This window comes from Astatotilapia calliptera, chromosome 7, assembly GCF_900246225.1.
Source record: "Astatotilapia calliptera chromosome 7, fAstCal1.2, whole genome shotgun sequence".
Taxonomy (NCBI): domain Eukaryota; kingdom Metazoa; phylum Chordata; class Actinopteri; order Cichliformes; family Cichlidae; genus Astatotilapia; species Astatotilapia calliptera.
Window position 1 is genome coordinate 56257791 of NC_039308.1, and position 12495 is coordinate 56270285.

General features: G+C 40.5%; 1 protein-coding gene across 1 annotated transcript in view; it reads right to left on the reverse strand.

Moving 5' to 3' along the window:
- Positions 1–8: 8 nt before the first annotated feature.
- Positions 9–12495, reverse strand: part of fkbp16 (FKBP prolyl isomerase 16) — a 33218-nt gene continuing 20731 nt past the window's right edge. The window contains exons 4-8 of the mRNA XM_026175984.1: positions 5880–6097; positions 2907–3088; positions 2606–2683; positions 847–984; positions 9–740 (exon numbers count right to left, since the gene is read on the reverse strand). Coding sequence (XP_026031769.1) covers positions 654–740; positions 847–984; positions 2606–2683; positions 2907–3088; positions 5880–6097 — 703 coding nt within the window. The 3' untranslated portion in view covers positions 9–653. The remainder of the gene's footprint in view (positions 741–846; positions 985–2605; positions 2684–2906; positions 3089–5879; positions 6098–12495) is intronic.

The following is a 12495-nucleotide window of genomic DNA, read 5'->3' on the forward strand; positions in this document are numbered from 1 at the left end:
AAGTTTTATTTATTTGGTTAGGTTATTTTATAAAATAAGCAACAGTGTTTACATTTTGATTTAATGTAAGTATTTTAACTGTAACTGCCAGATACACAAACACTTTTTTTCGATCAATGCACTATTTTTTTTCCCCCCAGATTTCTTTTCTAGAGTTGCATAAGAGGGGGAAAAATATTCAATTTTTTTGTTTTCATCGTCACTGTAAGCAATACTACATTGCGGGTTTATCGCTTGTACTAATTGAAGGATTTATCTGTGTGTAAATAAAACTGCTTGTAACTGGGTTTTTTCTTTACAAAAGTCTCACATCCACTAATTTTTTGGGGGGTTTTTGTTGAACATCTGTGATAGCGGAACATTTTCCAGGCCCCATTATTTATAACAAAGAGAAACGTAATCCTTTTTCCAAGTGAAACAGACAGAACTGGAAAGCTGAGAAGCTTCTGTCGTATCGATCAGCAGAAACCTACTGAGAACTCTGTTTTATTATTCGTTTTTCAGACGAGAGCTTTTTAGTTCAGGCTCCAGTGCTGTCGTGTTGAATCAACAGCAGAAAACTCTTTTCATATAAACTTATTAGATGACTCGAGACCAAACTCTGCTCCTGCATATGAAGATGATGATCTTCGAACTACTTCCAGCAGAGGATTTCAGTTTCTTGCAGTCAAAATCATTGACGTCACCAAACTGCCCAGAGCCACCACCAGAGCTCCAAGTATAAATTTCCAGGAAATTCCCTAAAACACAACAAAAACACCACGGTAGTTCCAGTCAATGCCAGATTCGTGGCAATCACAATTTAAAAAAAAAAAAAAAAAAGTAGTAGATATAATCACAGCTTACAGATGGCTTCTTCTTTGATGGGATCAGGAAAGGTGCAATATTGTCTCCAAGCATCTCTGCTGGTTTGGGTTTCCACTCTTGGGTTTCTTTGCCTCCAGACTGCCTTTTGACAAGTTTAGATAACTCAACATGGATTGCCTGTAAGGGGGGGAGGAAGATGCTTCTAGTAAATAAAAATGAAACGCTCAAAGGGTGAAGGTGCAGTTTTAAAAGTGTCCAGCAGGTGAAAGCAGAGATCTGAAAGTAAAGTAGACCTTTATGCTAAAGACCAGGGAATTATGAAAGTCACATTTTAAACTTTATACTAACAGCTTTGCACTTGTAACCAAATTTCACACAGAGGACCTTTTATATTTTTTAAATGGCAGATTTATCATCGGAAAACTGTAGCTCGCCATAAAAAGTAAGCCATTTTTCTTATTTTCAGTGGAATTTCTGATATTTTTTTTTTTTGGGTGACCCACCACTACAGAGTGCAGTGCACCAACTTTCTCACAGAGCAGCTAAATCAGGTTTCTCTAAAGCATTTCATCCACTGCTGGGACAAGCGTGTAATTACCAAAGCAGCAGATATTTTCGTTTTGTCTAGACAAGACCAGGCATATTTGTGACTGTGGCAGTGCGCCCTATAGATCAGGTCACTGTAACATTGGCAGAAATGTACTCAAACTCTGTAGATCAGATCCTGCGGTGCTGGAGTAAGCAATGACCATAAACTAGGATTAATTCAAATCTTTGCAGCATTTGTACATTTCTCTGCTGTAGCTGAAAAGGAGGACTTGGTTACTCTCTCCGCATTACAAAAATGTAAGTTATGTATGTATGTGGTATTTTTGCCAAGATTGCAAGAAAGCACTTAGTGATGTGGTCACATCTGTGGACTGCCAGATGTGCAGTTTGCATGAGCCTCTGTGGAGGATTTGGCAGATTAAATAAACCACAAAAACAAGATGGTACAGGCCTCAACACACCAGGGTTCCTTCAGGCTGATGTGGAGCAAATTTATTTAAAAGCTTCTAAACTTTAATATTCAAAATAAAGCGGTTATGTCCATTTGTGTGAATGTGAGAGATGGTAATTTATCCCGTATCCAGGGTCAAATGTTTTCATGTATTAAAAAACTGGAGATTTTATAGGCATTTAAAAAAATATTGTCAATTTAAATAAAGCGGAAACCATTTTTTTTGTTATCAACCAAAGATTTTTCTTACATTTGTTTATATTTATTTAAGATAAGCCCAACTGTGCATGTTGGGATTAAATAAATCAGTTGCGTTGTTGCACGTTGGCATGGCGATATCAGCATATTGCCCAAAGCGCAATTTTGCTCAAGTATAGCCTCAGAGCGCTGCTATTATATGAGCCCGTGCTGTTTGATGGTTGATCGTTTATAATGTAATAATGTAAAAATATTTTAACACATGTTGAGCGTTTAGTACGGAGCTGAATTTTTCTGAATAATTGCACGAGGCCTGGAAATTATTTATTCATTCGCTGTGCAAGTGCAAGTTTAACAACAGCACTCGACTCTGTCTTTACCCTTGAAATTATAATATGCAGAGATTTTTAACCTCAATAATGGCACATTCGAGAGGTCCTTTTTAAAATAAAAACACATCATTTAGACCGACTGGAGCGTATTGGCAGCCAGGAATAATTTTGGAGCGACCTCTCCCCTGTTTTTTCATTCTTTTTTTTTATGTGGGAGGGATTCACAGGCAGCCTTGGAAGAAGGACCTGCTCACCCATATCATCTCACCTTGGTGGCTGGCTCCAGTTTCAAGGCCCTTTTTAGCACTTCCATAGCCTCTTTGTATTCGCTCTTGTCAGACAGGAGCTGAAAGAGATTAGAAACCCTGCAGTGTGAGCAGAGCTGGAGGAAGCATAAATCAAAAACTGACAGAGAGGAAGATAGCAATATTGTACCTACTATTATTTACCCACAAAAATAATAAAAAGCTAACTATATTAACAAACTCCTCTTCCTTCCAGGAAACCTCCTTAAAATTATAGGTTGCGAGATTCAAATTAGATGCTACACACTGTCTATACATCCTCACCTTTCCTACCCTGAAGAGGGCCTTGACGTTGTTTGGCTCGAGGGTCAGAACGTCTCGGCTGGTGTGCAGAGCCTCGTCAAACTGCTCCAGTCTGACTTGAGTGGTCGCCAGGTTGTTCAAACACTTCACACGGTAGTCCTGCACCTCCTCCTCCTCTTCCTTCACACCAACATCATTACCAGCTGCACAGGGAGAGACGCATGGCTTATAACATACCCTTCTGCTTCAACTGTAGCTTTACAATCATTAGATTGAATTGATCCCACAGCCCAAAAACATGCATGTAGGGTTAATTGGCAGCTGTAAACTAACAATAGATGTAAACGTGAGGGTGAATGACTGCCTATCTGTAATATCTTGACTGTCAGGGAGAAACTCGGTGCTATTTAGTGCTATTTTTGCATTCAGCTGGATGCTTTATCGTTGTCCTGCATGGTTTTACCATTAGGCTCAAAGATGTCCAACTGGCTTAAGCAGTGACTGAAGTAATGAGCACTGGTTAGTGCAAAGGGATTTTACTGCTGGCCCTGAGCATGATGGGTGATAAATGTTAGCAGCTTAGGGGCTACATTTTTGTGAATGTGCCACGCAAATGCGCCTGAGCAAGTTGAACAAACGTCTTGGATTTACTGCGCCTGTTTTTGCCTTTAAAAACAAAAACTTATCAGAAATAAGACAGTTATGTTTAGGAAATTATGTACATCACGCATAAACAGGGGGGAAAAAACAACCAACTTTTGCATCCATTAAGCTGATCTTTTGCCAAAGAGTGCTTTGGCTGTCAATCGTGAAAAACATGCAACTTAGTTTTACTGAATGAAGCATAATACATGCTGTGCCCAAATGGCTAATCGATTTGCAACATGACAATAGCTAACCAAATATTTGCATGTCAGGATTGTGATGTGGCAATTTGCAAAGAATTAAATCAAAATCAGTTATTTTAAATGTGATCTGACAATAAAGAGGACCGATGACTCTCATGCATGGACCCATTTTTCACAAGCTAATTCAAAATACGAGTCTGTGTCAGTGTCTCAGTGTTAACTGTTCAACCACTATTTCATTTTCATGCAACTCACATCATAGCAATAACTATCACAGACTATAGGCCACCCATCCCCACGCTCACACTGCCCCTGATGACCCAGACCCTAAAACACTTCAGTTTGTCTCAGCACTCGCTCCTCTCCCTCTTTATGTGCACACCTGCTCTTGAAAAGCGCTGTTACAGAGAAAAAGGGGTTCATAATTTTATGCATTTTGTGGCTTAATTGGGGAAGCAGTGACACACTGTCCCCACATATATGTTAATTACTTAACAAAGCATTTTCAACACAGGAAAGCTGAGGAAGCATTGAAAGCAGTGTGATATGAAATAGGCATCACACTACGTGGATGCTGTGCTCGAGTCCAAGTGAAAGGCGCTTGGGCTCACCTTTTTAAACAGCACCTGGACGCATCAAGCAGCGGCCACACTAACAACACGCACTGCACTTCATTGTGCTCGGACAAGACTGTTTGGTCTCCAGTTAACTGCAAATATTTAAGCCAAAACATGGGGATCATAGTGTTTTGCAGTGTTTTATACAAAGTTATTAGGTTCTCTATTTTGTTGTAAACTGAATGTATAATAATGATGTGCAGTCCTGCAAATTTTGGCATTGATCCGATATCAAGTAAATGCAGGGCCAGTATTGCTGATACCAATACCAATAATGATATTTTAACATATAAAAGCAGCTTATGTGGCTTTTGTGTGTGTGTGTGTATCATCGTACATTTACCAAATTCTAACTCATGTATTTTGAAACTGTGTTTTTTGGAGACCTGCTATGCAAATGCGCCGGTTTCTAAAACTCCAGCTCCAACTTGTGTGGGCTACATACTGAACTTAGAGGATAGAATCAAAGTATTGATTCTATCGAGCTAGTGTCGATCCGAAAACAATATCAGTGTTGGTATCAATGTGCTACAAATAATTTAGACGGTCATCTGCTCGAGTTTTACTTCATTTGACGCTCTTCTCCCATAAATTAATTATTTAATAATATTTTGTTACTTATTAAATTCGTTTTTTAAAAAGCCTAAATATTGAGCTTGAAAACCTCAAACTCAAACAACATTTCCTCTTCAAACCAAACACTATTCTTTTTTTTCCTTCTTTAAAAACTGAACAGCGTTTGACATAGAAGTGAAAATATTCCCCTTTTCCACATTTAATAGGACACTTCAGCTCAAATGACCATGTTTCATCCATCCACGCAGTAAACTTAAAAGTTCTTACTTAAAAAAAAATGACACAAAATTAATTTAGTTTTGCATTTCTAATATTTTGCAAGAGCATATTTATTCTTACGTAATTACCAGTTAATTGATTATATTGATTTTAAATCTTCGTGTGTGCCGAGCTGGTTTTTGTGTGTTAGGCTCCGAATGACACAAGTAAGAGATAAGGTCTGTGTTTTCCCTTTTGCTGGTCATCTTCTCATCCACTAATTACATGATCTCGATGCCCTGATAAACTCCTCTCTTCAGTGCCATGGTGACTTGTCTCACCGGTCTGCTGTCATTGTTGCATTATGAAGCAGTGCATGTTTTTCTCTTTGCTGACATGTTCAGTCACATTTCCCTCTTGGCCCGACCCTGCCTCATCAATGATCAAAGTGATTAAGTAAGTAGAAAAAATAAGACCATTGATTAGCTTTGATTATGCAAAAGAAGTAAGCCCAAAAAAACGATCACAGCCCCAGGCTCAGATGGACGTGGCGCTACATCGTGCTGAAGCGATTAGTGTGACGGCAGAAGTGAGGAGAGCGCTAACCTGTTATGTCATCCCCGGCTGATGTGGCAATAAGGTGTCTCAGGTCTCTTAGTCTGTGTTTTATGTGCCCTGGTTTGTGTTTTCTCTGTGTGTGTTTCTTTGTCTCTGCCAAAGCATCCTTGGCACAGTCAAAAGTAAGGGAGTATTACCTTTGCTGCGTGTGGTCAGCACATCCAGAGCCACGCAATAGGCCCGGGCAGCCAAGCTGTATTCCTCCCTCTGGAAATGAAAATTCCCTGTCTCTCGTTTCTGGTTGCCGATGCGGATGCGGTCTGCAATGGGCAGAGTTAATGGGTCCGGTTTCTCTCTGAAGTCCAGCAGCTGCAGCTGGTAGAGTAAAGGAGCCCAGGCTGGAATATCAGGCTCTCTGCACATAAACACAAAAACAAACACAGTCAGTATTTGGGGGCCAGAGGATGGCAGCAGCTTGTAAATGGCCTGTATTTGTATTTACTAGTCCCTAAGGACCCCAAAGCACTTTACACATCCAGTCATCCACCCATTCACACACACTGGTGATGGCAAGCTACATTGTAGCCACAGCCACCCTGGGGCGCACTGACAGAGGCGAGGCTGCCGGACACTGGCGCTACCCTGGGGAGCACTGACCACCACCAGTAGGCAACGGGTGAAGTGTCTTGCCCAAGGACACAACAACCAAGACTGTCCGAGCTGGGGGCTTGAACCGGCAACCTTCCGATTACAAGGCGAACTCCCAACTCTTGAGACACGATTGCCCCAGCTTGTGTGTGTTCTTAAGCTATTGTCTTAACTGTTATTAAGGTCTTATAACTGTATTACTTTGTGTGCCTTTTTTTCTTGCTCCTTTTTCCCAGTGGAATTGTTTCTACATGAGACCAACTGATGGCACTGAGTACATCAGTAATCCTGAATGGAATGAGTACTGTTATCCCTGATGAGCCAGGGAGGAAATAATGGGGCTGCAGAGCTGGATCTAAGCAGAGAACAAAGAGGAAGAAATATAAATCGTCCATTCCAGCTATCATCATGAGGGCTGTGAGGTATTGGGCAATAAGATCGATGAGCTTGGAGCGCTGATAAAGTCCCAGAGGGAATACCATGAGTGTAGAGGGATGTGCTTCAGGAAAACGTGGCTGAACTTGCACTTCCCAGACCACAGTATGGCACTACTCGGCTTTAAAACATTTTAGCCTTAGAGAGCTTTAATCTGGATGAATTTCACTGTGAATGAAAAGGTGGCGCGATCTTGGACACGTTAGTCTCAAGGAAAGTTTCTGTGACCTAGTTATTGAACTGATAGCTGGTGCTTAGCTTCCAGGATTATTTAGTCACGTCACTGCTTGTGTTTTATCTTTATAGCAAACTCTCCAACAAGAACAAAAGCATCACTTCTCATCCCCTAATGCTGCTCTTAAATTTAAAGACACAGACACAGCTAGAAAGATTTTTTTTTTTACAAGATTTTCAGTTCACGCTGGTACTTATACGGCACTTTTGGTCACATGGTAAATTCCCTAACCCCGTAGGCCCAAGTGTGACATATTTGATACATGACGTTTTGTGAGTTTTTGACACCTGAAAAACTTGAATAAACTTTTGAGCAAAAGTTATACAAATTTAATTCCAAAAACACTTCAGTTTCAAAAAATTAGAATTTTCAGGCAACTAGTTAATGATTCAGGTTTTACAGAATTAAAGTGACGATCAGTCTGGTATCTTTTTTGTTGCAAGTTTTACCAGTTTGTGTTCATTTATTATAACCTCTTTTGAACACTAGAGTTTATAATAAATGAACACAAAGTAGTAAATAACTGTCATCACTTTTCTGATATTTGACTTGATATTTATGCCTCTCTCTGTGCTGGTACGCTATCAGTACAGCGTGTGTTAAATTTCACTGTATCCAACAGGTCATAGACCTTAAAAGCAACAACTTTAAAGATGCCTGAGAGACCTCGGTTCACTTAAACAGACCAGAATTCGACACTGGTGTGAACTCTGGAGCTGTCAATGTGTTCAGTTCACTCAAGAGTCACTCAGAAGGAAAGTTAATTTGGTTCTCAATCATCTGGCTCCTGTGACCACGTTGCACACAATGGCCCATTATCAGTTTCTGTGTGGAAGCTCTGATTCAGATGGGGTGTGTGTGCATGTGCGTGCGTGTGTGTGCGTGTGTGTGTGCGTGTGTGTGTGTGTGTGTGTGTGTGTGTGTGTGTGTGAGAGAGAGAGAGAGAGAGAGAGAGAGAGAGGCAGAAAAAGAGACAGAGAGAGCCAAGACAGAAGGCTACGTTTTTAAAGGTTCACTCTGAAACGACTGCAATACGACAAGCGATGAAACAATAATAGAAACTAACACCAAAAGCAAAAGTATTTAATTAAGATCACAACACAAAGGTGTTCCTGCAGACCCCCATTCAGCCTCTGTTTACTGCAAAGTGATAATACAAGGGTTTCTTTAAAATTAGGTTATTAAATATTCACACCGGTTGTGTCAGTGGCACAGTTTCTTTTTGTCTAACGGACCTGTAGTTGTATCCTCGGCCTTATCCTGGAAGGCTGTGTCAGCAGGTGGGATCGGATTACCCTTTCACCTCCCCTCTCTGGAGACCTCATCCACTATCGCAGGACACACAGGAGTGTAAAACCAGCATCTGAGCCAAGCCCTCAGAAACTCGAGCCAGATCCCCGCCCTCACATCTCAAAAAACTCTTTTAGAAGTCTCTTTTAATTATTTAACCTCAATGAGCTGTTTTTGCATACTGCTGCACAGAGCTGAATTGTGCAGCAGGTGTCCGAGAGCAACGGCAGAGACAGAAGTTGAGCTTTTGAAAAACACATGGCCTGTGTTGCATTTTGTAATGTTGGTCTTTCTAATCATATCCCGCTCACGCCATGTGTGTTGCAGGCATAGGAAGAATGTAACACCATCAGTTTGCACCGCACATACTGTAACTGTCTGTACGCTTACTGTAGCTGCTTCTCTCTGCTCTTATCTAAAAATATTACACAATCTCCAGACTGTGTGTTATGTAATAGCGCCTGACATATAACAATAACTCACGCAGAGACCGGCAAACTCAGACCTTAACGTGCCCGGTTCCAGATTAAAGGGGATCTGTGGGAATTCACCCCTGAATCCACTGATTAACCACCACAATCTGAAAGTACATCCAACTAAACTTCTTTTAGTCACCATGAAGACTCAGAATTTATAATCTGTTTTTAAAGTCTGAGTCTCATTAGTTTATTACAATAAGTATGGCTTTCTAGCCAAATATAGCACTAAAATGCCACCAGATCTCAATCCAACACCTTTGGTATACTGGAATGGGAGATTCTGACCATGGATTTACAGACCCTATTAATTCAATGTCAACCAAAATCTCGGAGGAATGTTTTCAGCATCTTGTTGAATCTTTGCCACGAAGAATTAAGGCTTCAGTACAAGCACAGTGTATCTAATAAAGTGGATTATAAAGCTTTGAGTTTGAGAACCACTGCGGACGATAATGATAAACATAAATGTTACAGTGAGCAGCGACTGAGAATCAGTTTATCATTATGTGCATCATTATTATAATCCATCATTATGTAGCGTGGACTTTTGAGTGCTCTATACTGAATAGACTTGCAAATCAGTGCATAGTACAGTAAACAGCAAAGTGTTCTTAAAACTATAAATAGCCTATCACAGAATTAGCTCAAGCTGCTTCACATATTTTTTCTACTTTACAAGAGATTTGGATTAGTTTCTACCGAGAATAGAAAATAAACCTAAGTATCTCATTTAAGAAAGAAAGAAGTTATTTTGTTTGGCCTACAAAGAGATCCGCATTGAATCGAACATTTTGTTCAGAGTTAAAACCTCTCACTCATGTGTCATTAGAGATCAATTTTCTCAGACAGAAGAAACACTTTGCTGCTCATGACTCACAAAGGATGAGACACAATATTTGGGAAGTGATGATTCATCTCTTATTAATTGCTGCAGCCACACAGCTGCTTCAACGTCAACTGTGGAAACCGAATGTGCCACATCAACACTCGACTAACTCCAAGTGATGTGCTACCCTGCGAATGAAACTGAAGTCGCGCACAGGCTCGGGCATTAAACAAAATAAACATGACTTTCGAGATGTTGAGAGTAATCTGAGAACACAGGCTGCTGACAGATCTATAAGGTTTAAAGTGTCATACGGGTCACTGATGATTAGCACCACACCAGTGTGCTACTACGCCGAGTTTAGCCAATGAGCCCCAAGGGTCCTTTTAGTGCAAACAGGAAGCAGAGCCTGTTGGACGGGGTGCGGCCTCGCTGCAAGATCCCAGTGAAACCCGAACCTGTAACTACAGCCCAGGTCAACTTCCTAAAAAGTGAGCTGCAGAGTCAACACCCCCCTCCGCTTACTCCTGGCAGCCTCTCTCTGCTGCTGTTGGAGAAACTAGGGTCATAAATTAATTAATTAATTAATGAAGTGTAATGGTGTAACAATTGCAAATTTTTTGTACTTTCTATAGCAGCGGTCCCCAACCTTTTTTGCGCCACGGACCGGTTTATGCCCAACAATATTTTCAGGGACCGACCTTTAAGGTGTCGTGGATAAATACAATAAAATAAAACTAGTACCGGTACCGAAAAAAATAAGATTTATTCATAACACACGTGAAAAGACCAAGGAAAACCGAGTTAACGATAAAAACGATAACACAATAACGCAAAAAAACCTAAAAACCATACATTTCACACCTGAGCCTCAACTCTCGCGGCCCGGTACCAAACGACTCACGGAACGGTACCGGTCCGAGGCCCGGGGGTTGGGGACCTGTATTCTATAGAACTAAACAAAGCTAAAAGTTAGATTTAACTATTAAAGGTTCTTTGGTCTGTTTTACGCTCTATTCACCCAAGATTTGTAGCCACGTAGTCTGAACCAGCGAGTTTTGCTGTGTATTTGGTGTTCTATGAATTAAGGCTATGTCCACACGTACACGGGTATTTTTGAAAACTGAGATTTTCCATTTTCGTTTTAAAAAATAATCCCGTCCACACGTAAACGCAGAAGGAAAACACTGCTAGGAACATGCCAAAGCAACAGGTGGTGATATATTCCTAACCGTGTAGAAATGTTGGCCAATCAGAAGTCTAGAAGCCTCGGTGGGAAAAAGTAAACAAAGCTGGGGCATAGAAGCAGAACCGAGTTGTATGTGTGGAGGGACAGTAACTGTGTGTATATGTAAGCATTTAAACACTGCAGAGAGTACAATTAACAGTATTGTAGAAATTCATTTCACCAAAACAATAACGTGGCGCACAGTGTGACGTCAAAAAAGGCGCACACCTTTGACGCTGCGTTTTCTCCGTTTTTCTCGTCGACACGTAAATGCTAAAAATGAGTTTTCGAAAATATCCACCCTGGGCGCGTTTTTAGAAATCTCCGTTTTCAGTGACAGAAAACGCAGTTTATGTGTGGACGAAGGGTGCAAACGCATAGAAAAATCTGCGTTTTCAAAAAGAAGTCAAATTTCTTTGCGAAATGAGATTAATTTTCGCTTTACAAACTCTTTTCTGAGGAGTTTTTGACTTTATTAGTATTTTAATTTATTCCGCCATGATATTAATTTCATGAATTATGGTCCTATTAAGAGTAAAACCGGATGAAGTAGGGCATCCTTTAGGGCATAGGTCATCAACCTTCAACATCAAAAGAGCCACTTTAGCTCCTCCTACCAAACAACGGGAGAAAAAGCCACATAGGCAGGTAATGGGGTGGGAGAATGTATGGATCAGTAATTGTATAAAACTGTTAGTTTTGTATAAGGAGGAGGAATTTTATTCAGGCCACGGCCATTTTGAGTGGAAGGTGAGTGATATTTTGTCTTGCTGACACGTTGTTGTTCTTTTAGACACTTTAAATACAACAAAGTGGATTCTGATAGGCCCACTTTGTTTTAACCCTTTTTTCCCCTAAGAATAGATATAATCTTACATAATATCAAAGTTAATTGCAGATTAACCTTGCCAAGCTAGCTAGCTAACCAGCACCCTGTCCTCTAAATTGGTCACGTCTACATTCAAGAGAATCGAAGGATGATCTGATATCCTCGTGTTGGTGTTGTTCCCAGACCATCATGAAAATGTTGTTCCAGGTTCAACATTGCAAGTGACCAATCACATTGTTGTGACGTTATTCTTTTGCGTGCCAAGCCATTCGTGCATTTATGAAATTCCAATGTTGCAAGGACAATATCAATTCTGCTTACCGTTTATTAAAGGGTTACGGTTAGGGTCAGGGTCAGGGTCCGTTGATCGGCGGACAGAGGCGGTTTCACGCAGCTTTAGTACAGTTTTTTGTTTTACGCCGTTTTTTCCCGAAGTCGCAAGAGTATGACGTCACAACATTCTGATTGGTCACTTGCAATGTTGATCCTGGAACAACATTTAGTATGATGATCTGGGAACAACACCAACACGAGGATATCAGATCAACCAGAATCGAAATGGCGATGGATTACAAAGCAATATTAAAAACGACTTCAAAAATGTTGTCAACAAATCGCCGCGTGCCAGAAGTTAAACCCATCCTTTGTAGTCGATGATAATGGCATGAAGTTAGAAGATGTTTAGATGTGCAAACTCTCATGAAAGTTGTGATGAAGACATTTATTTGGACTGAAGTGGCAAATGACACCATCTCATCATGCAAGAGGTTTCTTATAGCAAACAAAAGTCACATAACTTGTTTGTTTTTAAGCTATGAAAGCCGTTGATTGATTGATTGACCA